At 41.7% G+C, this 25,921-nt stretch overlaps 1 protein-coding gene across 4 annotated transcripts in view; it reads right to left on the bottom strand.

The window, feature by feature from the left end:
- Window positions 1–877: 877 nt before the first annotated feature.
- Window positions 878–25,921, bottom strand: part of TMEM241 (transmembrane protein 241) — a 168,399-nt gene continuing 143,355 nt past the window's right edge. For 3 of the 4 annotated variants that reach the window (XM_069099787.1, XM_069099786.1, XM_069099784.1), the window contains 2 exons: window positions 19,293–19,357; window positions 878–4,131 (listed from right to left, as the gene is read on the bottom strand). In XM_069099787.1, the coding sequence (XP_068955888.1) occupies window positions 4,071–4,131; window positions 19,293–19,357 (126 nt within the window). In that variant the 3' untranslated portion in view covers window positions 878–4,070. Of the gene's footprint in view, window positions 4,132–19,292; window positions 19,358–25,921 lie in introns of those variants that run through there. The other variant, XM_069099788.1, reaches the window with a different exon arrangement.

Below are 25,921 nucleotides of genomic sequence, written 5' to 3' on the forward strand. Positions count from 1 at the left end.
CTGAGGACAAGGGAAAACAGGTGGGAGAAGCTATGATGTCTGAGAGGGAAGCCAGAAATTATGGAGAATGACTGGGAAATATAGCCATGTTAGATAAGTGAGTTTAGTTGGGGGGAAAAGGCTGAGGCATGAATGTCATTTTGGTCTTTAGGAACTCAGTCTACCATTCCCCCTTAAATGAACACATCCTTTTGTGAGCAAAGGGGACACTATTACCTATGCTCCCAGGCCTGAATTCTCTTTTCATGTCAGCCGTTTTCTTTGGCTTTTAACCACAGCTCTCTTTTATCGCTTTCATTCATATGATCCCAGAGGATTATGGTCGTAGGAGTCCTACAAGCTGCCTCCTCTTCTACCCTCCATCCCTATCCTAGTCCAGTGATTTCAGGGAAAACAGCCGGGTTGGCACTTGTGGGGCTCTGTTTGTTCTGAGCATGTATATATGTATATTTATATTTGGGGGGGGGGCTGCTAGGTGGCGCAGTGAATAGAGCACCAGCCCTGGAATCAGGGAGGACCTGAGTTCAAATCTGGCCTCAGACACTTAACACAAAAGTAGCTGTGTGACCTTGGGCAAGTCACTTAACCCCAATTGCCCTACCTTCCCCCCTCCAAAAAGCCAAAAATAAATAAATAAATGTGTGTGTGTGTGTGTGTGTGTGTGTGTGTGTGTGAAGAGATGTCTTTGGATAAAAGTAAAGTACAGTCACATTCTTTTTTCTCAGTCTTCCAACTAGTGTAGATTCAAACCATGTAGGACCATGCATGCCCCCTGCATGGAAAGGGCAGGAAGGATGAGGATAATCAGACTGAAAAAAGAAATGTGATGAGTTTTTATAGCTATAAAGGAAGAATTATACCTCAAAATCACATAGGATTTTTTTCTCTACTGACACAAAGAACTTTCTTTATTTGGATCAATGAAAACAAAAACCAGATTGGACACGGTGTCAAGAGGTATAAATATAACTGAAGTATCAACAACAAAACGATTCACCCAAATGAGTCAGTTAGAGCCAAAACTGAATAATGGGAATGAACAGAGCACACATCCCAGGCAGTATCTGGGCTCCCCTCTGCACTCTCACCCAACCCTTGAACTTAAGGTATTAGTTAAAGATCGAAGTCTGTCCAGAGAAATGATTACAGCTGAAACAAAGGGGGAGGCCATAAGGCCGCAGAGGCTTCTTTCAGCCATCCATCTCAGAATTCGCCTGAGAATTTTAGGATCATAAAATTAGAAACAGAACAAACCCTAAGTCATCTCATCTAATCTCCTCATTTTACAGATGAAGAAACTGAGGCCAAAGGTCATGTAAGTGGTAAGTATTAGAGCTAGAATTTCAACCCAGATGAGACCCTGAACTGTCATTAACAAAAGTGGCTTGCAGTCTCTTTTCCTGAGGATTTTTAAGAAAAGTTTAAATAGGGGCGGCTAGGTGGCACAGTAAATAGAGCACCAGCCCTGGAGTCAGGAGGACCTGAGTTCAAATCCAGCCTCAAACACTTAACACAAAAATTAGCCGTGTGACCTTGGGCAAGTCACTTAACCCCAATTGCCCTACCTTCCCCCCTCCAAAAAGAAAAAAAAAGTTTAAATATATCAGTGGGATCCTTTGAGATCAGTACTGAAAAGAAAAAAAAAAGTTTAAATATATCAGTGGCATCCTTTGAGATCAGTACTGACTAGAGACAATGCAATGGACTAAATGACATTTTATGGTACTATCCAGCCCTCTGAATGTCTGAACATTTAAACAATACTTGAAGATGCAGGGAATACAACATATTGGCAAGCCACATTTTCTGCAAGTGAAAAAGAACAGGGCCCAGCTGTACAGTCTGAGTTGAGTGAGGTCAGAATAGTGGACTCTTGCATTGATGCATCCCAGGTTGGAGGAGAGGTAACATACAACTTAAGGTTGAAGAGACTGAGTGAAACATAACATCAGGATAAATCTAAACACTTGCAAATAACATTTTGGAAAAACTTTAAGTTATTTAAGAGAGACAAGGAAAATGCAAGGAGACAGACTAGGTACAAACTTGGTATCAGATGAGCACTCCTTAAAAAAGAATCTTTTAAAGATTCAAACATCTTAGTCATTACTGTTTGGAGCAGAACTCATCTGAAAATTTTAGGATCAATACTTAGAGTCAGACTGTATCTTCCTGCCTCTTTTTTTCTTTCTTTAAATATATGAATTAAAAGGCATTTTCAAAAAATATTTGACAGTGCCAAGCACTTTCCTGGGCAAAAGTGAGACATCACTTGCCCTCAAGGAGCTAACATTTCATTGGGGGCAGCAGTGGGGCTGGGGGGAGTGGGGGACAGGTAATACAAAGAGAGCAGTGGCCAGGGAAGGGTATTAAAGCCAAGGGGTGGAGAGCCAAGGGATGGTGGTGCAGTTATTCAGCAGTCAGATACTCCCCCATGTTGAGCTAGATAAGGAGTTAGGTGAGACGGCATCTCCTCACCAGTCAGGACAGATGGGCCCCAGAGTGGTTCCAAAACAGAATGGACTGACTTCCCCAGGGAGGTGCTGCTGCTCCAGGTAAGGAGAAAGAGGTGGGAAGAGGACAGTCACAGAGCAGATGGGTACCTGGACAGGATGCTTATTTAGAAACCAGGAAATACTATTTAGCCAGTACCTTCCATGAAAGCACAGGGCTGCTTTAGAACAGGGCAGTACATGGCTAGGCTGAGCTTCCAGCCCCCGGCCTCTGTGACTTGGTAACAATACAATCTTCCAGGAACCAATTTCTCTGCCACACTATAAAAGGCCAAAGCTCTGTAAATTAGGGAAAGGTAGTATCATTTTCGCAAAAGCTACTGTAAACAGAAATTTTTGGGGGGGAATCAAATCTTGATGAGTTTCTCCACACCTTCCTTGTGGATCCCAAATCCAATTCTCATCCCATGTAAATCCTATTTTATATTTTATGTTAAATTCCGTTTTTGTTCCTATAAGACTCTCCTATAGGGTTATAACATTGCCAATCCAATTCTTAATCTAGTATGGAAAAACCAAAACCTGTTTTCTTCTTGCGATTCAAAACCTCTTCTGGGATGCCATGGAAATAACTAATTTGAAGGCTTTTGGGAATGCAGGCTGTTTGGGCTTTAGTTGTTGTTTTGGGCAGGGAAGGGGGAGCATCTTTTCCTGTCCAGGACACCCATCAGTGCTTATAAAACTAGTTCCCTTCAGTGATAATTTAGTGTTAAGTTTTCAACTTGGAGGACATGAAACAGTGCATGGAATTAAGACAAATAAATGCAACATACATTTGATCAGAATTCAGAGAAATCTGTGAGAGGGAAAGAAAGGCAAAGACAATAACAAAAAACTAAGCTTTTGAGTTCACAACAGAGGAGTTGGGTTGCCTTGCTGATTTCTAGCAAGGCCCGAAACAGCTATTCAATTTCTCACAAATCAACTCCTTCCCAAGGAATTCTCTCCAGTTGCTGCATATGAGTGTGAATTCTGTAATTCTTTGTCAAGCCAGACGGGAGAATCTAGGACAGGGAATTCCCAGAAGAGACCATGAACATACAAAATAAACCCAGGGCCCTCTGCCATATGTTGTGAGATAGTGTTGGAGGCTGGGAAAGGGGAGATGCAGGAAGGGGCATTTAGTATAAAATGAGTCGGTTTAGTATAAAAAATGAATCCTATGCTTCCAAAAAGGTCCAGGAAAGTCCTAGGGATGATCCTATTTCTCCTTTATCCACAAAGGAGTTGAGGGAAATGTGGACACTAAATGACCATGGGTGTCTCTAGTAAGATGGTGGTGAGAGACCCTAAAGACAGCCATGGGGTCATAGCCCTAAGGCAGAGTTCTTCCAGGCAGTCCTAAGGATAACAACATCAAGAGAGTTACCCGGCTATTATTGTTAAGAACAGATTTTGCTTCCTCTGAGGGCTGCCCCTCTCCGGAGAAAGAAGTGGACCCGACTATGGCTCCTACTATCTGGCTGTTTTCATGTTCTCTTTTCCATCCACACAGAGGTCTTCCTTTCTCCTTTAGCTGGCACATGAAGCTTGTGGGCTTTATGCTCCTTCTCTTCTCTATGTGTTTGTTTTCTCTGAGTAAACCAGCAAGGCTTCTCCAAGTCCACCCAGTAGAAGGCTGCAAACAATGGTCAAAAGGTTAGCTTTCAACCTGCTCTGCATGGCCTGTCCACAGCAGGAGATCCCTGGCCTCTGTCCATCCTAGGCCAGTGATCACTGCCTTTTTCACAGCTGTAGTTCAGACTACCCAACTGGCCTCAGCCCATGACACTCTGGGACCTTCAAGATTTCTTACCGTCAGGGGCGGCGAGGTGGCTCAGCGAGTAAGAGCACCAGCTCCAGTGTGGGGATGACCTGGATCAAATCCAGGCTCAGATACTCAGCACCACACCCAGAAAAAAAAAACTGGCCGTGTAACCTTGGGCAAGTTACTTAACCCCAACTGCTTAAAAAAAAAAAGATTTCTTACCGTCATTGAGTGAATGTCACTCAGTTCATGTAGGAATTGACATATTGAGGGTGAAAAGAGTAGGGATAATCCTTATGTATAACCTGTTTAAATATATTCTTTATATAAGAACAACTGGATGGTCCCAGTGACCAGAGGAATTCCCTTGTCTTCCCCACTGCTGTTACAAGGCATTTCTTTCCCTCTTCCTTCTCCTGCTACTGAGGACCATATTCCGTCCCTGTCCCTCCTCCCTTCCCACCTTCAACAAAGCAACTGTTCCTTCTGAGAGAGAAAGGAGAGGTAAACGTGTGCTGGTCTCCACAGCCAACATTCCATTCATCTCTTTATTTTTCCTTCCCCTCTCCAGACTCCCCCTACTCCAACCCCAGTTCCATAGACAAAAACAAAACCAAGCTATTCCTGTGTTGGCTTTTCCCTGAAATGTAAGACTTACTTTACCTAGGCAGGCAGGTAGCACCAAGGATAGAGCACTGGACCTGAAGTCAGTATAACTCCATATCTAGCCTCAGACACTTACTGGTCGTGTGACCCTGGGCAAGTCAATTAACCTCTCAGCCTTAGTTTCCTCATCTGTAACATGGGGGGTAATAACAGCACCTAACTCAAGGTTTGTTGCAAGGATCAAATGAAATAACATATGTAAAGAGATCTGAAAACTTTCAAGCACTATACAAATGTTAATTATTAATATTATTGCTTCAATCCTTTGAGGGGGTATGGGGAAGACAGGGAATTGGTTTGGGCAGTTTGCACCACAGTTAAAAAGTCCAAAGGACTCACTACCTTTGCATTTCCAGTATCTGGTGACAATGGGACATGACAAACTTAGAAATCTATCTACACAGGAGTGATTAGTATAAATATCGTTTTCTTCATTTTTACATGAAAATGAGTGAGTGTCATGGCATATGCTGGTAATCTCTGCTACTTTGGGGACTCATTTAAACTTGGAAATTGTGAGCTGCAGTGGGTTGAACCAATCCAGTGTCCCGCTTAAGTCTGGCATCAATAAAGCAAGTCCCCAGGGACAGAGACTTCAGACTGCAGCAGCAAACTGCCTCAGGTCAGAAGCAGCGTGTCAGGGCTCCCAGGCTAACTGGGTCCATAAATGGCCCCTGCATTTCCACCCTGGATGAGATAGAGAGGTCCAGGCTCAAAAAAAAATCCATGAAAATGCAATTATTTAATGGCACCTTCTGTGTGAATGACTTAAACTCCACTTTTAGCAGGACAAGGAGAATGATATGGTGGTCAAAAGTGTGTGATATTGACCAACAAAAGTAAATATAGGGGCGGCCAGGTGGCTCAGCAAGTAAGAGCACTGGCTCCAGTATCGGGATGACCTGGGGATTAAATCCGGGCTCAGATACTCAGCACCACACCCAGAAATAACTGGCCGTGTAACCTTGAGCAAGTTACTTAACCTTGATTGCTTTAAAAAAAAAAAAGTAAATGTAATATTAAAAGGTATTAAGAGAGGCACATTGTCCACAGTAAGGAAGGTAACCTTTCCTCTATATTCTACCTAAGTTCCAAATACATATTATTCATAACTTTTACAATTTTCAGCATAAGAATGAACAAAGCTACTGTGCTAATATTATATCTTTTTCTGGTCACCCTGACCCCCTCCCTTCTAGTCAGTATAGTAAATTTATAAGTAGCCAGTATAAGGGTAAGTAATAGCAAGAAGTAAGATTACAAAGCAAAACCTACAAGTTACATATGTCCCAAAGATCAGAAGAGTGTAATTTGTAAATTGTATTGTATATTCCCCCAAATCCACAGCCTGGTAATAGGTGCTGAATCATGGGAAGCCATCGAGGCCTTGCTGTCAGGGCCTTCTGGTCCTGTGATATGTCAATCCCAGACAAGTTCCAGATATTCTCAATGAGACCAGCAGAACACCAAAAGGTGCTGACAATTTTCAGCTTATGTGGACATGTTAACTTTAAAGTTTTACAAACAACTTTGAGATGATTTGGATATGTTGATGGACTAACCCCAAGGTGGTACAGATAAGAGTTAGTCTGTTCCCCCCAAAAACCTGTAAGCTTCAACTCCTGCCCCTCAGCAGTTTCCCATATCCATCTGAATCCGTGGTGCCAAATGCTCCCGATTCTAATCCATGGTTACAGGAGTGGTTCTCTGTCCCTCTCCCCCTCCCCATCCTCTTCCTTGAGCTGCCTCCCTTCACCATCCTATCTCCCATCCTGAGGCCATCTGCCTCCGTACCCTTTTCACCACTGATCTCTATCCTTCTATTCCTTATTAAAGCGTGATAGCAGCCCATTAAATAAGCTTTCACGGTCTAGCCTAGGATCTTAGGTACTATGTATTGCCACTGCTGTCGGATCCTTTCCTGAAGAGTACTCAGAGAACTGGACATACCTGCCCCCATTTTATGATTTTGTAATTTCATACATTAATTATCAATTCAACAGTTAACTATCCAAGTCTCTCATAGTGTTTGTTAGTGGAAATAGGGTTCAGGGGCCAGGTTTCTCGTCTGAGAGCAAGCGAACAGTGTAGCTTGGCAGGAAGTATATTTCCTTCTCGCCAGGTAGCCCATTCTGCAGATCTGGTAGTTGGGGTCTGGGAATGGAGGAAGAATGAGGTATGTTGCCAACACTCAGAACGCGTTTCCCTACAGAAACTATGTTATATAAATGAGTTACAAAGCTAGTCACACCACCCTCACCACTATTAACTATTTCATGCTATATAAGCATTTCCATCAAAAAGCTATAATTTGGTTAGTGTGGGGACTTCCAGTAGAATTTCTTACTATGAAGATTACAAATGTCCTTTGCTCCAGTTTCTAACTTTTAATGTTAGAGAGTTGTCAGACGCTCAGACAGGTTAAGTGATTTGCCCATGGCTACACAGCCGTGTCAGATGTCAGAGTGAACCAGGGTCTTTCTGACTCCAGGCTCAGCATTATCCCCACTATGTCATGCTGCCTTATTTACAGCTCAAATAGTTCATTTCAGTTAAATGAGTTTTTGAGGTCTAGCCTAGAAACTTAGGTACTATGTATAACAAGGTTTCTAGGAGGAAATGGGTTAAGAGCTTTAAACAATTGAATTACAAACTTTTGGAGTGGTACCCACGGATAAGTTGGTGCATACTCTTGCTATATCCCATTATGGAGCCCCAGAATGGAGACTGGCTGTCTTCAAAAATAGTCAAAGCTATGGTTTTCCAGTAGCAATGTACGGCTTGTCAGAGTTAGACCATAAGGAGAGTTGAGCACCATAGAATCAATGCTTTCAAACTGTGGTGCTGTAGAAGACTTTTGAGAGTCCCTCGGATAACAAGGAGATCAAATCAGTCAATACTTAAAGAAATTAATTCAGACTATTCACTGGAAAGTCAAATAGTGAAGTTGAAGCTTAAATACTTTGGCCATATAATGAGAAGATGGGACTCTTTGGAAATGACTAATGTTGGGAAAGGTTGAAGGCAAAAGGAAAAGGGGATGGCAGAGGATGAGATAGATAGATGGCATCACAGAAACAACAAACGTGAGCTTGAGCAGACTTTAAGACGGTGGAGGATAGAAGGTCCTGGTCTGTTGTGGTCCATGGGGTCATGAAGAGTTGTGAACAACTAAATGACTGAACAACATTTCTTATTAATATCTAGGAGACCCCTTGTAGTGAACTTTTCAGAAAACACTGTCGAGAGTGCCATAGGATGGGCGGGCACGGATGGGTTAAGATCTGCTTTACTGGAGGGAGCTTCCAAATTGATGAGCTCACAGATCCATTTGAGGGTTGAGGACCTCACTCAATTGGATTGCCCCTAAAGCTGTGTGACCCCAAAGGCAATGTACCCATTCCCTACACGGATGGGACGAGTACGGAGGGTTACAGTGAACTGAGGCCGAGGGGGAAGAATGGCTTTTACTCTTCAAAGGTTCTGTTTCTGCAGATTTTAACTAGGAACACTAAGCCTCTAACCCTCCAAAATTACTAGAGAAAAGCACAAGGCAAAAGACTAGTCCTTTGACCTTTCTAGCCACAGAACCAAAGTGTGACAATCTTGCATTTCTCCCCACTGGCTTATGAAAAGCCAAAATAAACTTGGTGATTGCTGAAACACAAACAAATGTGATGGGAGTGGGGGGCAGGGGGGGAGGGGGGAAGCGGAATCTTAATAGCATTATGACTATTTAAGTCTGAGCTTTCCTGAAATGTTTGCAAATCTTGCAGTCCCCATCATTCCTGAAATGAACAAATATCAATCACTAAGGAATAAATTTTTCCTGCTGAGCTCACTGGCTTCATTTATAGTCTGAGATCACACAAACAAGCTTCTCCTTTTAAGTGAGTCTATAAACAGGGTCCACTGGGCAGGCTGTAAAATAGGTGAAGTGTCCCCCTCCTCCCATGCCCCCCATCTACTTCTCCAGTCTTTCGGCACTTCCTTCTATCTTCCATCAGGCACTCAGGACCCTCCTGATGTGGGTGTCCCCTCACTACCACGCACCAGGCTTTTTGTCTGATGCCTGTGCTCTAGATTTGAGACTCAGTGATTCTCAAAGTGTGGTTCAAGGACCCCTGGGCAGGGCGGAGGGGGAGGCAGGGTGTTCCTCAGACCCTTTCAGGGGCAAGATCTAAACTATTTTCATAATAATGCTAAGATATTTTAATTTCTAATACAGTAGATATTGATAGATATATAACCCATACTTTGGGGGTCCTCACTAATTTTTAAGAACGTAAAGGGCATCTGAGACCAAAAAGTTTGATCAGTGGTATCAAACTCAAATAGAAATGCTGTTGTTAAGTCATGTCCAATTTTTTATAATCCCATTTGGGGTTTTCTTGTCAAAGATATTGGGGGTAGTTTGCCATTTCCTTTTCCTGCTCATTTTACAGATGAGGAAACTAAGGCAAACAAGGTTAAATGACTTGCCCAGGGTCACACAGCTTGGAAGTGTCTGAGGCTGGATTTGAACTCAGGTCTTCCTCACTCCAGGCCCAGTATTCTATCCACTATGCCACGCTGTTGCCTTCAAAGAAAAATGGGGGCCAATAAATCATACATTAGGATCCCTATGGGCCACACATTAATTTAGTTTTTAAAATGTAATTTTATCTGTTTTATTTATTTTGTTAAATATTTCCCAATTACATTTTTTTGTTTGTTTTTGGAGGGGAAAAGGCAGGGCAATTGGGGTAAAGCAACTTGCCCAAAGTCACATGGCTAGTAAGTGTTAAGTGTCTGAGGCCGAATTTGAACTCTGGTCTTCCTGACTCCAGGGCCAGTGCTCTATTCACTGTGCTCCCAATTACATTTTAATCAGCTTTGGGCTGTCCCCAGGGATGCTGTAGGCTGCACACTGTATGTTTGACACCTCTCCTCTAGAATTCTCCTGCTTCCTCTCTCAACACATTCCCATGAAACCATAACTTCTGTGCCCTATTTTCTTAAGGCCTTAATAGCTAGAGCACCAGGTCTGGAGTCAGGAAGACCTTAGTTGAAATCCAACTTCAGACACTCGCTAGCTGTGTGACCCTGGACAAGTCACTTAATCACTCTCATTCCTCATCTGTAAAATGGGGACACACTGGAGAAGGAAATGGCAAACCATTCCAGAGTCTTTGCCAAGAAAACCTAAACAAGAGCTAAACAAGAACGACAATCTAGTTAACCAATTTGTACAGAGAACCACACTGGGCTAGTTGAGAGAACTGCCCCATTGGGAGCCCAGGACCTTAGACAGCAGTCTTTGTCATGTATTCAGTTACAGGCAGCTAGGGAATAGAGTGCTGAACTTGGAGTCAGGAAGACCTGGGTTCAAATCTTGACCCACACATACTTACTAACTGTATGATGTTGGGCAACCAGTCAACAAGAACTTCTTCAGTGCCTGCTGTGTGTGAGGATTTGTGCCAGATGCTGGGACAAAGAATGAGACACTCCCCACCCTCTAGAAGCTTACAGTCTAACGGGGGAGACAAGAAATGTGCATAATATGTACATATGTGGCGAAAATGTAAAGTGAATAAATACATACCAAGTAGTTAGATCTGAAGCGTTTGGGGAGGGAGGACACTGTGGGACTCAAGAAAACTTCATGCAGAAAGAAGTTGGTATGTGAACATCCTCTTGAAGGAAGAGAAGAATTCTCTAAGGCAAGAGGGAAGTAGTGTTTTCTCTTCACAACGCTATTTGGGGTTTTCTCAACACAGATGCTGCAGTGGTTTTGCCATTTCCTTTTCCAGCTCATTTCACAGATGAGGAAACTGAGGCAAACAGGATTAAGTGACTTGCCCGGGGTCACACAGCTAGTACCATTTTTGAGGTCAGATTTAAACTCAGGAAGATGAGTCTTCCTGACTCCCAGCCCTGTGTTCTATCCACTGTACCACTTAGCTAGAGAGCCTGAATTCCCTTAGAATTGGTGCTCAGGGATAATGTATGAATTTTTTCCCCTTAGGTGTTGAACTAAGAGATTGTTTCCCACTACCTAGCACAGAGATTGGCACACAGCAGGAGTTTTTTAATAAATGTTTGTCGACTAAGTGACAATATACAAAATGCTGAGGATAGTAAAGAATCCTAAAAACAAAGGAATCATCATTCTAGCCTGTTCTGTCTATAATCATCACCCAAAGTATCCTGTTCTGAAAGGAGACTCTATAGTCAGTGACTGAGCAGCAATGGTCGCAGTCAAGATCTTTTCTCCAATTTTGGATTACAATGAATTAACACACTCCAAACATGAATCCTTTATATAATCAAAACCTTATAAATCTGAAGTGTGTTAATTAGAATTCAGGTTGAAATATGAATTGTCTCTTCAATTCGAGGGCATGAAGCTAGTCAGCAACAGTAATCATTCTAAATTATTATTACTATTATTATTTTCATTATTTTTATTGTAGAAATCGATCAATACTGACTGTGCATGTTTTTTACTATAGCTGGACAATGTATTTTAAAGATGCCTAGTTCAAATCCTAATTAAGGAATAAACATGCAACTTAAATCCTTGCCACATTTTAAATAGTATTTTCTTCACTGGCCATCCTAAACTGCAAGGTGATATCTAGGCACTGACAAGGGTCTCTTCACCAATTCCTACCACTTCTGCTGACATCTACCCCAGAAGATGACTAAGACAGTTATATGTGTACAATGAGAAAATGTCTCCGTATAAAAGACAGAAACAAAATCTGAAGCACAGTCTGACACTCCCTTGCTGGTGGGTCTTTCTGTGGTTGGAAAAATTCTTTGAGGCTGAAAACATGCCCTCCTTAAACTCTAGGGTTCTCCAAAAAAATCAGGAAATTCCAAAGTCAAGGTTCCTTCTGCGGTGATCACATATGTTCTATTGCCTTGTTCTGGGTACACGTCCCACACCGCAGGCACTGCTTTCCATTTTATTAAGTGCACACAACAAAATCCTCAGGTTATGAATATTCTGACTGCTGCTCTTACATCCAGTTTCAACACTGAGTTGCCAGCCTGTACCCCCATTCCAACTTCTCACGTTCAGATCAACCTCAAATTATTATATGTTGAAAGATCACATAGGACCTCATGAAACATTATTATACTAAAGTGACACTGCAACAATTTAGAATCTGTCAAACTTGGAATGATAGTGATTTAGGGAGAATCTCAAAAACAGACCCAGAAACAAAAGTCATTTTCTTTCTCGTGAAATTTTGGCAGCTCAATTTCAACTTGCTCCCAATTCATGACATTCCTCAGATAGGCATCTTCCAGCTGGGTGGGAAAAAGATGTCTAGAAGTCTTTATATTTCTGAAGTGTAAATATTACCAATTGTAGACATTTGTCCTTCCACTTCCAATACTTTCCCCTAGGGCTTTGAACTGAGCAAGGCTACTGACTATCTGAGTCCTCAGCTCCTTTTCTCTCTGTTTGTAGGAATCCTACGTTTTTTTTGCAGCACAACTGTGTTTGTTGATATGTGTGTATATACACATATATCACACATATGTACATATATATATGCATATATACACACCAAGCAAAAGCGGCGTCTCCCTCCTCTACATACCCATAGCACTTATCTGGACCATTCATTTAATTCAATCATACACTGAATTGTGCAGTCATTTTTTTTTTTACATGCATGTGTCTCTTCTCCTAGACTTTAAGCTTCTTGAAGGTAGGGACATTGACTAATTTTTTTTTTTGCAATCCCCACAATACAATGTCATCAAAAACACTTGTTTGAATGAGGGATCAATGTCCAGATTCAATTTGGGGTGCTAAGCAACAATGGAAGAGCTTTCTTTTAAATAAAAGTTCTCCCCAATGGAATGGAAAAACCCAACTTCACTCTCCCTTCTCAGCCACCTGATGAAGCCTCAGGGTGAGGAATGGAACCGTTTTGTTTCTGGAAGCCCCTATTCTTTTACTATGGAATCATCTTATTGATCTGCATACTTGTAGGATGGAGGAATTTGTGGATCACTCCCCCATGAACCTCCACTCATCTGATGACATATTTCAAACCATTATTTAAGAGTCACTGGCTACTTGGTATGAAGAAAATGTTTTGTTTTCCTTTCTACTTGTTCCTTCTTTTCAGAACAGAAATTGGCCTCTATTCACTGCCTAGGGACTCTTTTTTTCTAGCAATTTTGAAAAACGAAGGTAGATTCTTATCAGTCTATGATGGCATAGGTGTCATCTTACCCACAAGCAGGGCGAGGAGGGACTCCATAGCTTCTGAAACTCCCTTCTTAGCTCTACAAGCACCAAGAGGAAGCCTACAGTGAAATTTCTTCACCTCCTTGTCCCCCCCCAAAGTGTTCTTTCATTTGGCCTTGAAGGCATGATTCTTTCACAGGAACTAACAGGTGACATCGATTTCCGTCTTCAAAAACCCAAATGTGGAAGCTGTCTCCACCCCAACACTTAAGCTAAAGCTACAAAGCCTCTTCTTTCTGAGGTTAAAAAATATCCTAACAAAAACCCTGCTTTACTTTTATAGTCTATAAATATGCTACTGAGGACACTGTACAAATAGAAGATGTCATATTATTAGGGAGGTTATAATAGACTGAATTAGGTAGCAGGTCCATATGACCCACCCCCAGACTAGCTCTATGACTTACTCTGAAAAATTATATTAATTACTAGAATTAGTCATAAAAGCAAGCACTCTATTATTAATAATAATATTAATGGATAATAACAATATGAATTAATTCTATTGTGCTCTAAAGTTTGTAAAACACTTTATTTCAGCCTTGTAAATAAATGCAACATTCCATCGTGGATGGAGGGCCACACTTGGAGTTAGTAAGATCAGGGTTCAAGTCTGGACTCTGACTCATACTGACTGCTTGTCCCTGAGAAGTTCACTGAATCTTTCAGCTCCTCAGGTAATTCTTTATAAATTGTAGATAGCACCTGTTTCTGCTTTGGCCAGAAACCCTGAGGGTCTTCTCCTCCTAGACTGATTTTCTTTAAACTAAGTAAAAGATGCCATTCTCTACCTCATTCTTACCTAGACTTAATCACTGAAGGGGCATTGCATCAGTCAAACTGAGACCTGGGAAAGATGTTAACTTAAAAAAATCAAGGTCACCCACTGCATCTGAGGTCATCTCCAATCATCCTGATTTATATCTTGTCATTGGACCCAGATGGCTCCAGAGGAGAAAGTGAGGCTGGTGACATTGCATAGCCCTACCTCACTTAAATCCAATTCACTTGCAAGTCATACATCACCTCCCTGATGTCATGGTCCTCTTCGACAATGAAGGACAAACAATGAACAAACTATATAATTCTCTATAACTATATGCTGCCAACAGTTGCCAATCTACACTGGTAAAAGGGAGTTTCCTCCCTGGAAGTTCCCTACACCATATGTAATCATAGTCTGGAACTCCCCCTATTCTCTGCTCCCAGTCAAAAAAAAAAAAAAGCTGAATTCATACCAGTCTACTTAAGTGTTTTGGAAATTTTCGGACACCATATATATGGGAGTCGTTTATGCTAATCATTATCATTATGACTGCCCTGATATCTCCTTGGTTCTGGATAGGGGCAAACACGGCCCATTCTAAAGAAGAACGTCTTCCCCTAACCAATACTATTTTTGGAAATTCTCCAAACCTCCTCTCCCAACCCTACTGGTTATATTTCTTGATGGGCAGCGAGGAGGCAAATTGGATAGAATGCTGGTTCTGGAGTCAGGAAGACTCATCTTTGTAAGCTCAAATCTGGCCTCAGAAACTTAGGAGCTGTGTGACCCTGGGCAAGTCACTTAACCCTGTATGCCTCTGTTTCCTCATCTATAAAATGATCTGGAGAAGGAAATGGCAAACAACTCCAGTATCTGTGCCAAGAAAACCCAAAATGGGGTCACAAAGAGCAGGAGACTCCTGAAACAACTCAACAGCAACAACATAATTCGTGATAGTAATTGCTGAAGAAATGAAGAAAAGGCCTAATTGTGAACTGCATTCTTAACTGCACTTTTTTCTTTCTTTTAATTCTGAAGCATAATCACATGGAAAAAAAAATCTGTATCTGCCAAACAAAACACTAACTTGACTAAAAGAGAAAAAGGCTCCTAGACATGGAAAGTTTTAAGCCCAAAAGGAGTTCTTGGTGTCTTGTTTGAAGCATCCCAACAAATCCAGTCCAGTTACCCTCCTCCTCAGTATACTGCATTCAACAGTCAGACACAGGAGATTAACCCGTGAGTGACTATATAGGAGGGGTGGGTGAAAGCGTGACTGCAGCTCAGAAAGCTCCTTGGAAGTGGGATGAGGCTTCAGGCTGGGACTGGGCTATCTGTCATGCGGCTTCAAGGTGATCTTTTCTGGCCTGGGCCACTTGCGACCTCTTCAGGTTATTTTCCTTTATGGGATTAATTTTGGTGGAGAGGACGTGACCACATGGATCTGATCAAACAGAGCCAATAAAATATTTGTGGCTAGCAGCACACATTATTGTTTTCACTTCCAAGCTAGCTGCTGAAAGATCATAGGCTCATAGATTCAGAGCAAGACCAGCGATGCCATCTAGGTCTCCATTTTATTTTTTTTCTTGTTTTGTTGCATTTATATTTCTAAATTAAATCTTATATTTTTAATTAACAAGCACTTATTTTCTCTTCTTCTCACCTCCTCTTCCTCACTGGAAACAGAGAAAGATGAACAAAATCCTTGTAACAAATCTACGTAGTGAAGCAAAACAAATCACCATATTGGCCACAATCAAAAAACATTTCTCTCATTGTGCATATTTAGTCCATCATCCTTCTGTCAGGAGGTGAGCAACATCCTTTGTCATCAGTTTAGGGAATCATGGTTGATCATTGTATTGATTAGAGTTCTTAAGTTTTTAAAATGTTGTTAAAGTATAAATCATTTGGGGGTGGCTAGGTGGCACAGTGAATACAGCACCCGCCCTGGAGTCAGGAGGACCTGAGTTCAAATCCAGCCTCAGACACTTAACACTTAACTAGCCATGTGACCTTGGGAAAGTCACTTAACCCCAACTGCCCTGCCTTCCCCCCTCCAAAAAAGCAAAAAAAGAAGTAGAAATCATTCTACAGATGAGGTAACTTAGGCCCAGAGAGGGTAAGTGACTGTCCCAAAGTCATTCAGATAGTGTTAGAGGCAAGATTCATGTCCAGGTCCTCTGACTCTGGATATAGTGCTTTTTCTTCTGGACCACACCCCCTTTCTCAATGGTAAGTAGGAGAACCAATTAATAATTCCACCTCATTCATCAGTCCCTCTGTACCATCTCCTAGCCCTCTAAACAACAACAAAAATCACAAGGCAACAACAATGACTGTTCACTATTATAGCTTTTCAAGGGCTTTTCTTTCCCTGTATGCCAGTCAAGAATGAAGGGTTGCTTCTCAAAACTTCCTGTTCCTGAGATTGTCTGAGTTCATCCAAATCAATCCACGAATAGAGTTGGGGGGAGGGAGGGGGAGGTAATATCCCATAACAAACATCAGAGAAAGCATGAGAAATGTATAATTTCATCAGAGCAGGAAATTGCCCAACTCCTTTTACCAAGACAGACTACAAACCCCCAACACTTATCTATGAAGACATGAGGAGCTGCTTGAGTGACATAAAGGTTAAATGACTCGAAGGTTACCTTCCTTCTACTCTATATTTCTCTTGTGTTCTCTCATTCATAGATAGATATACAGATACAGAGATATATACATATATGTGTAGATTCACTCTAACTGACCTCCTTGGCTTCCTCTAAAGTCCCAACTAAAATCCTACCTTCTACAGGGAGCCTTTCCTGAGCCCTCTTAATTCTAGTTCCTTCTCTCTGTTAATTATTTCCTATTTATCCAGTATGCAGCTTGCTTTGTATATATTTGTTTAATCAGACCTGCACAACTTGGCAGTAGATAGGGGCCAAAATTAAAATAGGCTAAACTTCTTCAGGCCAATCACTTTCCAAGAAAAGGTATAATTAATGATTAAGCTATTTTTCAAACAAACCATATTTTTTTTCCCTTTTTGGAGGGGGAAGGTAGGCCATTTGGGGTTGAGTGACTTGCCCAAGGTCACAAGGCTAAGTTTTGTGTTAAGTGTCTGAGGCCGCATTTGAACTCAGGTCCTCCTGACTCCAGGGCCGGTGCTCTATTCACTGTGCCTCCTAGCCTCCCCCACACCATATTTTTAAAAAGGGAAATTTCAATTGATATCAATTAATTACACTTATTATTTAAGATTTTTACTTATCATGAAATCACTCCTCTCAGACTACAGACAGAGCGATGGTTGCCACGCATCATGTTATAAAGAGAGAATACCCACCAGCCAAGTTACATGACCGCCACAACAGTGACCAGTGGAATGTGGGTTAAGTGGGGCATGGACAAAGCACTCATTACATCTTTACTTTCATTTATATCTTCTACATTTTTCATGGGCCACCTGAAATCCTTCAGTGGGCCTGGGTTGCAAATGGTCTGCAGACCTATGCTGTACAGGCCTGGTTTTCAAGTTAGCTCTCTATTTAGATTCTAAGCTCCTTGAGGGCAGGAACTGTCCTTTGACTCTTATCATATCTCCAACTCTTTACATAGTTCCTGGCACACATTAGGCACTTAATATATTTCCTGATTGATTGATACAGATTAGATAGAATGCAAACTCCTTATATAGAAACTGTTTTTATCTTTCCTCCTATCCCTAGCACTTTTAGCACAATGTACTTACATAGTAAGTGAAGGATAAATGCTTACTGATGGGTACTTAGTAAGTGTTAGAGGGAGGATTTTGAACCTAGGGCTTCCTGGCTCCAAGTCCCGGACTTCATCTTCAGTACCACATTGGCTTTAAATAACTAGCGTGTAGCTTTCAATGGATTCATTACATATGGAAAATATACCTCATTAACAAGAACCGACTTTAGAGAGCCAACTAGAAACCCCAATGTCCATTCTAACTTTGCCATATAGACAATACAATCACTCAGTTTTGCTCGCACCTGTGTTTAGAGCTATTACAGCATCATCATGACATAGAAAGGACCTAGACTTTCTATAGCCCTTATAGAAAGGGCTAGAAGGGGCTTCAGAAGCTGTCTAGCCTAACCCTCTCATTTTACAGATTAGGGAACTAGACCCCAAGAAAAGAAATGACTTGCTTGAGGTCACGCAGGTAGCAAACAGCATAGGTGGGATTTGAACACAGAACTCTGGGAGCAGTGTGCTCCCCTTTCTACCATTTCTGCCTCTCAAAGCAAAAAAAAAAAAAAAAACCCAAAACAAACAAATCTGGATTTCAGTCCTGATTTAGTCCTAATTCAGTCCTAAATTAGTCCTCTAATTTATTTGCTGTATAGCCTTGAGTAAGTCCCTCCATAGCTTGGGGACTTTGTTTTCTCAACTACAAAACAGGGATAATAAAACCCAGCCTGCCTACCTCACAGAGTTGTTGTGAAGATCATCTGAGATAATGGATGTGAAAGTACTTTGTAAACTGTAAAATAATTGGTGGGGTATGTTTGTTATTATACTTCTGACCACAATTAGAAATGCATGGCAGCTGCCACAGCTGTTTCCAATAATCCTAAGTAAGGAAGGCATAAAAGTCTCCTTGTCCCACCCCCAGGATGCTTTTAGGTAGCAGACAAAAGCAGGAAGAGCCTGGGCCTCAGGGCTGGTGCTCCAGAGCTGTATGTAAGGGGGATCAATCAGGAAACCAAGATGTCTTTACAGCAGGGCATCACGGTACTGCAGACTCATGTATGTGTCTGGTCCCTGGAAAAAGTCTCATGCATTGGGATATTTATAAGCTGATGGATAGCTTAGGCATAGAATATGCTGACGTGATGATGCTGTGTGACAAGGTCAGTAGCAACTGTCTCCTTGACCATACCTTCCACACCTTCTTTTGGGATGGCATGGCTCTGGCAATCAGGATTAATGGGATCCTGACTGAATCAAAATTCTACGCTGGTGTAGGATTTTGTGCCTTCTCCTACAGATGAAGAAACTGAGGCCCAGAGAAGCCCAAGGTCACAGGGGTAAGAAATGCAGAATTAGGTTCAGATACAGGTGGTTTTGTTGTTGTCATTATTGTTTGTACTACAAATCCCAGCACTCTGCTTGCCACTCTGCTTGCCATGAGTTATACTATGAAATTCAAAAGCCCAATGGCCATCTCCTACCACTGAATCTACCAAGCCAACAGGGCCCGGCTCCTATCCTTGTACCAATACGCACCAAACCGCCACTAGCCATTTTATCCCTAAACAACGGTACTCACCAAACCAATGGCCAACTCCCATCCTTAAACAAAATACTTACCATGCCACTGTTGGAATGTCCAGGACCGTGTCAAACAGCAATACGGAGAAACCAGCAGTCATAACCTGCAGAAACAATTTTAACAAAAGGTCTAAGTGACATCTGGCTTGTCCTTTCTCGTGGATTGAGTTAAGTTCCATGCAGTACCCCAGCATCCTTCCTTCTCTCCTCATTCCCTGCACCTCCTTCCTGGTCCCTTGACCCTACCTATGATCCAAGTCATAACTGTGCATTCAACGTGGATTCTGAATCCTTGTTCTATGCACAGAATTTTTACATTTACTGATTGCTAGAAATTCTCCTTGCTAAGCTGTTCAGAATAAGAGGAGCACAAAGGAATTTGAATGAGATCAGGGTTTTTGCCTCTTAATTTCATGAGTTATTCGGTTGAGCATTCACTTCCCGTGGCTGGAGGCACCTAGCTATGCCTTCCGAGAAAGACAAATAACGCAACAAAGAACTCCTTTCTTCAAAAACAAACAAAAAACACTCTCCTAGAAAGCACTCCAGTTGGGTCCTTCACCAGTATGGAAATAAATTAAAGCTACACAATCTAATAGAACCGTAGCCCTACTCTAGAAGTAGAAGAGGGTGTTTAGGATGTAAAAAACAGCACCCCTTGCCAACGCTTTGGAGTGTCTAACTGCATTTAGATGTAGGCCCCTTCTAGCCCCTCTTTCCTAAAAGGGTGCATGTGGCCACTACTCACCACTACCTACATCACACGTCTCTAGGAAGGGACTTTTATTAAACGTGCCTAACCTATACAGAATTCATCTCCAGGATGCAGTCATTTTAAAAGGCCCAATAATGCTTCTTAATATCTAGACCATGGCTTCTTTTTTTTTGCTTTTTGGAGGGGGGAAGGTAGGGCAATTGGGGTTGACTTGACCAAGGTCACATGGCTAGTTTTGTGTGTTGTGTGTGTGTGTGTGTGTGTGTGTGAAGTGTCTGAGGCCACATCTGAACTCAGGTCCTCCTGACTACAGGGCCAGTGCTCTATTCACAGCGCCACCCAGCCGCCCACAGACCATGGCTTCTTAAATTTGTTCCACTCACAACCTGGTTTCCAGTTTTGGCAGTTTTCACTGGTGTTGTGTGGCCTGAGGGCATGTGCATTGCAAAGTGCCCATGCTGTGTGTTCAGAACCACAGCTGCAGTGAAGCTGCATGATGCAATGTGGGCAAACACTGCCAGAAACACCTCCAATTCATTACATGTTAGATTTTTAATTAATTTTTGGCCGTTGTGCATTCAGAAACCTTTTACCGTTGCCAAATTTTTGGTGACCCCATATGGGGTCACAACTCACAGTTTAAGAAGTGGTGATCTAGACCAGTAGCTCTGAGTTACATTTTACAAAGGTGTCTGTCCATCTGCTATTGCCCGCAGCACATTCTCTTTTCCTCCACTGTGTCTGTTCTAAGGGTTTACAGGTTACACTGGGCAGAGTATAGTAATTCACCAAGTGACCAAGTATGCAAAGTCCTAGAAGCCAGAGGAGAAAAAAAAAGTGTTTCTCTATTCCTTAATTGGGCAGCCAAATGACACAGTGGATAGAGAACTAGGCCTGGAGTTCAAATTTAGCCTCAGGCACTTACTAGCTGTGTGACCTTGGACAAGTCACTTAACCTTATTTGTCTCTGTTTCCTCATCTGTAAAATGAAGAAAATGGCAAACCACTTCAGAATCTTTGCCAAAAAAAAAATCCCTAACAGAGTCATGAAGAGTTGGACATGACTGAAATAACCAAAGAAGTCCTTAATTAGCAAGAAATTATCTTATGGTTGTTGATAAAGAGGCTCCAACTGGATCAGTATGGCTCCAGGTTGACTCACAATGGAAAGTAAAGGATGAACATAAGACTTTTCAAAGAGTGAAGGAAAGAATCTGGTGACTGGCTAGGGTGCCTAATTTGGCACTTGATCAATTACTGTTGTACTATTATTGAACATTTTATGACAATGCCTTGTTTTCCCACGGAGAAGGGAAGTTCTTAACCAGGCTTTGCTTTTCTTATACCCTTCCCAGTACTAATCATACAGGGTGTCCCAAAAGACTTAATTCAATTTTAAGCTCTTAAAACCTATTAAAATAACTGTGTACTAGAGATTAATTCTGTACAAATAAGACAAGATGAAAATGAGTACTTTTAATAAAAGTTCCTTTCCAGAGACATATGTCTCTATTAAAGCTGGGGGGCTATGTATAATAAACGCTTAAATACCTTTAGAATTGAATTAGTGACTGGCTAAGAATCCAATACTAGAATTACTACTGTAAAATTAAAGCAAACAGCCTGTTTTACATTCAGACCATTAAAATGCTGACTAGATCTCTGTTGGAATTTTAGGCAACAAGAAGTTGTTTCTATGTGGGTTTTCTCTCTTCCCTTGCAGAGCTCTGAATGAGAGAGCTGAATCTGGGCACTGGATTTGGGGTCAAGGAACTCTGGGTTTGAATCCTGGCTTAGTTATAAGACCTATGTAATACTGGGCAAGAGATTTAATCTCTCTGAACTGAGTGTCAGTGTCATCTGTAGAATGAGGGGATTGGGCTATACCAAGGGTTCTTAACTTGTTTTTTATTTTTTGCTTTTTGGAGGGCAGTTGGGTCACACGGCTAGTTTTTGTGTTAAGTGTCTGAGGCTGCATTTGAACTCAGGTCCTCCTGACTCCAGGGCCGGAGCTCTACTCACTGTGTCACCTAGCTGTCCTTAACTTGGTTTTTTAAAAGCATTTTGGTAAGTCTATCTCACTAAAATTAGTTTCCTTGGTAATTCTAGTTTTATTATATTTATTTTTTGTTATTATTTACTTATTTATTTTTATTTATGATTATATTTAATATATTTAAAAACACTGTTCTGTTTCTCAATGTCAGGAGGAGGTAGGTGGGAGAAAATGCAGATCTGAAAATAAAATTAAATTTAATAAACAAATAAATAAACGTGATTCTGAGAAGTGGCCCAAAGGCTCCACGAGACTGCCATGATTAAAAACAAATAAAGTTAAGAACTCTTGCACTACACCATCCTAGGATCCATTCCAATTTGGAGTGCCCCTGTCAGGCTTCATTATCACAAAAACAGATATGAAAAAGAGCCAGGAAGAGAGTTTTTCCTAAAGGTTACATAATATCAGCACACAGTGATGGGAGAACAGGATTAACTCTCAGTAATACAAAAACTGATGAAACAGTTTAAGGATGAACCAGGCCCTCGCTGTTGTAACTTCTGCTTTTTTCCACCTCTCCTATTGCCTAATTTCTCAGTGTATCATGGCCAGTCCACATGACCACTGGAGAATTTGCCACAAATAAGTTACAGTGGCCATATGTTGGCATCTATGATAAGAAGTTCAAAAGCTTAATGGGGGATAAAGTTGAAGCTATTAGCTGAAAGTAGATGATTCCCTTTCTTCCCATTATCTATGGATTTCAATTAGTCACGCACATATTAGCATAGAGATTGCATTGGCTATGTTCCCCAAGGATTATGAAGCAGTTCCCCTCTCCTGAAATCACAGGACTTCATGAAAAGAAGTAGGATTTAATTACTCTGATCTGAAGGGAAAAAGGAGAGAAGAGTAGAGAGGAAGGCTGGATTGGGGGAAACAGAAAAATTGGTTCTATCCCTATGCCCCCCCCCAAATTCATCCCAAGTGTATATGAATGTAGTCAAGACAAATTATGAAGGACGAACCAAGAAAGTGCTATAATTAATGGAAACCTGTAATGCACTTAATAAAACCTGTTCAACTCATATAGTGCCTCCCCCATCCCCAACCTCAGGGGAAACACAATCCTGTCCAGCTCTACCACTTTCCCTGGTCTGGATAACTAGGTAATTACATCATACGAAGGACCCTGGTGGTCCATGGCAAAGTAGTTATAATTGGTATTATTCCTACAGACTATCTCAGGGAGCTAATCATAATGAATAAAGGCTTATGATCATTATGACCCCTTCCTTGAAACTTAGAAAAAGAGCTCAACTCTTCTTGGGACACTATGAAGTAAGTACAAGATATAAGAACAGATCTCAGTTCTCATTTAAAGGTCCGAATCCATTATGGGGATCAGAGACAATGAAGATGACTTAAGGGTAGCTATGGCAAGACTGGTTTCCATCTAGTCTATATGCTATGGGCAAACCCCATGGAAACATCATAGTTAAGAGAAGGCCATTTAACCCTGTTTAGAGATTATAGTGTTACAGTGTACTAGTCATCATGGAATCATTATATAATAATACTGTGTCTTATTACTTTTAATATTTCAGTGGAGCTGTGAACTCATCAATATTTGGTGTTCCTCTCATTGATCCAGATCACAAGCCAGCTACATCTGCCCATACTGAGTAATATCAAGCCCGGCCTCATGTCCTTCCATGAGTCTGCCACAGGGGCAGCTAGGTGGTGCAGTAAATAGAGCACCAGCACTGGAATCAGGAGTGCCTGAGTTCAAATATGGCCTCAGACACTTGACATTTACTAGCTGTGCAACCTTGGTCAAGTCACTTAACCCCAACTGCCTTGCCTTCCCCCCTTGTAATGGGAATTTGAACATCTTCCCTGCTTTGAAAATGTACTTTGCCTCCTAATAGGCTGAATGTAATCACCTGGAGCCTGTGGTGGAAGGAGTTTGCTGAAGGAAGCTGGGAGTCAGAGCAAGCTAGACAGATGGGAAAAGAGAGTGCTTCTGAGGGAGACAGAGAGGTTTGTGAGCAAATATTGGTCTTGTGTTGGTTTGTGGGAAGGCTAAAGGATTCTGTAGTTCTGTGCTATTGTGGCTTATTAATTTCTTTGCTACTATAATGGAAATGGCTTACTGGTTTGGGGGTTCGGTTTTCTGGTATCTGAATAAATACTTTGCTTCTGTCTTCTATATGGAGAGTCTGTTATATTTTGTGATTGAGCACCATGCAGTTATATTTATAGTGACCTGTGGGTGCTGTGAATATTGCATTGTTGCTACATCCCTCCAAAAAAAGCGGGGGGGGGGGTCCTGTCATAAGTCTGTCACAGGGGTCTTCCTTGAGGGCTGAGGGCCTTCCTCAGGTTCTCTTGATATTGTGTACATATAAGCTGTTCATTAGTTACCTCTTGCTATCCTTACATTAATAGCTCTTTTTTTCCCCCAACTTATATGCAGTGAATAGGCATGGGACTTGGAGTCTGGAAGACCCAAGTTGGAACCTGCCTCAGACAAGTACTAGCTGTGTGACCCTGGGCAGGTCACTTGGTCTCCTCATATACAAAATGGGGATAATAATAGTGCTGACCTAATAGAGCTCTGAGGATCAAATAAGTTAACATATATAAAGTGCTTTGAAAATCTTAAAGTACCTAAAGTGCTAGTTCATCATCATCATCATTATTGTTGTTTTCAATAATTAAGAAACTATGGGGGGTGGCTAGGTGGTATAGTGAATAGAGCACCAGCCCTGGAGTCAGGAGGACCTGAGTTCAAATCCGGCCTCAGACACTTAACACTTACTAGCCATGTGACCTTGGGCAAGTCACTTAACCCCAATTGCCCTGTGCTCCAAAAAGCCAAAAAAAAAAAAAAAAAGCCCCACACAAAAACTATGGTAGATCATCAAGACAATATGCATTTATTAAGCACCTACTATATTCTAGATGCTGTACCAAGTGCTAAGGATATCCCAGGCATGTGTCACTGGAAGAATAATAGTGTTAAAAAGATGGGCCCTTACTTCAAGGAGAATTTCAGGAACATTAGAGAACTATGCACATTTTCAAAGTGGTTCTGAGTATCTGACTAACCAGACTGAATGGGGTAGGTCAAAAGCTAAGCTCAGATCACCCCCAATGAACTGTTAGATTAAACAACCTTATGCAGGCCAGCAGCATGCTTTCTGGTCATCAGAAGCTGTACTTGGACCACACTGAAGGGGCAATATGATCTCTGCCATTTGGAAGCTGCCTGCTTCCCCAAACCATAAGCAGGATACCATCTCTCTCTTTTCTTTTTTGTAAAGCAATTGGGGTTAAGTAACTTGCTCAAGGTTACACAGCCATTAATTTTTGTGTGGGTGCCGAGTATCTGAGGCCAGAACCGATCCCAGGTCTCCCGACGCTGGGGCCGACACTCTAGCTCACTGTGCCACCTGGCCGCCCCTAGGATACCATCTCCACCTGCATTTCTTCTTATGTTTAAATTAACCACGTGACAACCATTCAGAGGGTTGCCTGAAAATAATAAGAAGACCTGAATTCCAAAAGCAGTCTTCTCTCTCTCCTTCACATCTAATACCCCAAGACCCCTCTCTGTGCCTTTGCAATGGCTCTCACTCCTGCCTGGCAAGTGCTCCCTCCTCACCTCAAACTCACAGAATCCTTCTCTTCCTTCAAGATGGAGCTCAAACACAGCCTTCTAGGTGATCATCTCTCCTGCTACTGACCTCCCTCCCAAACAACCTTGTGTTTAACTACTTTGTATTTATCTGCATTTATTACTATTTATGTATATGGGGGTTGTATATCTACCTATCTACCTATCATCTATCTATCTATCTGTCTGTCTGTCTGTCTGTCTGTCTGTCTGTCTGTCTGTCTGTCTATCTATCTATCTATCTATCTATCTATCTATCTATCTATCTATCT

This window comes from Petaurus breviceps, unplaced genomic scaffold (genome assembly GCF_028583685.1).
Source record: "Petaurus breviceps papuanus isolate PSGF00001 unplaced genomic scaffold, PetGlider_PUasm1.0 38, whole genome shotgun sequence".
NCBI classification, from domain to species: domain Eukaryota; kingdom Metazoa; phylum Chordata; class Mammalia; order Diprotodontia; family Petauridae; genus Petaurus; species Petaurus breviceps.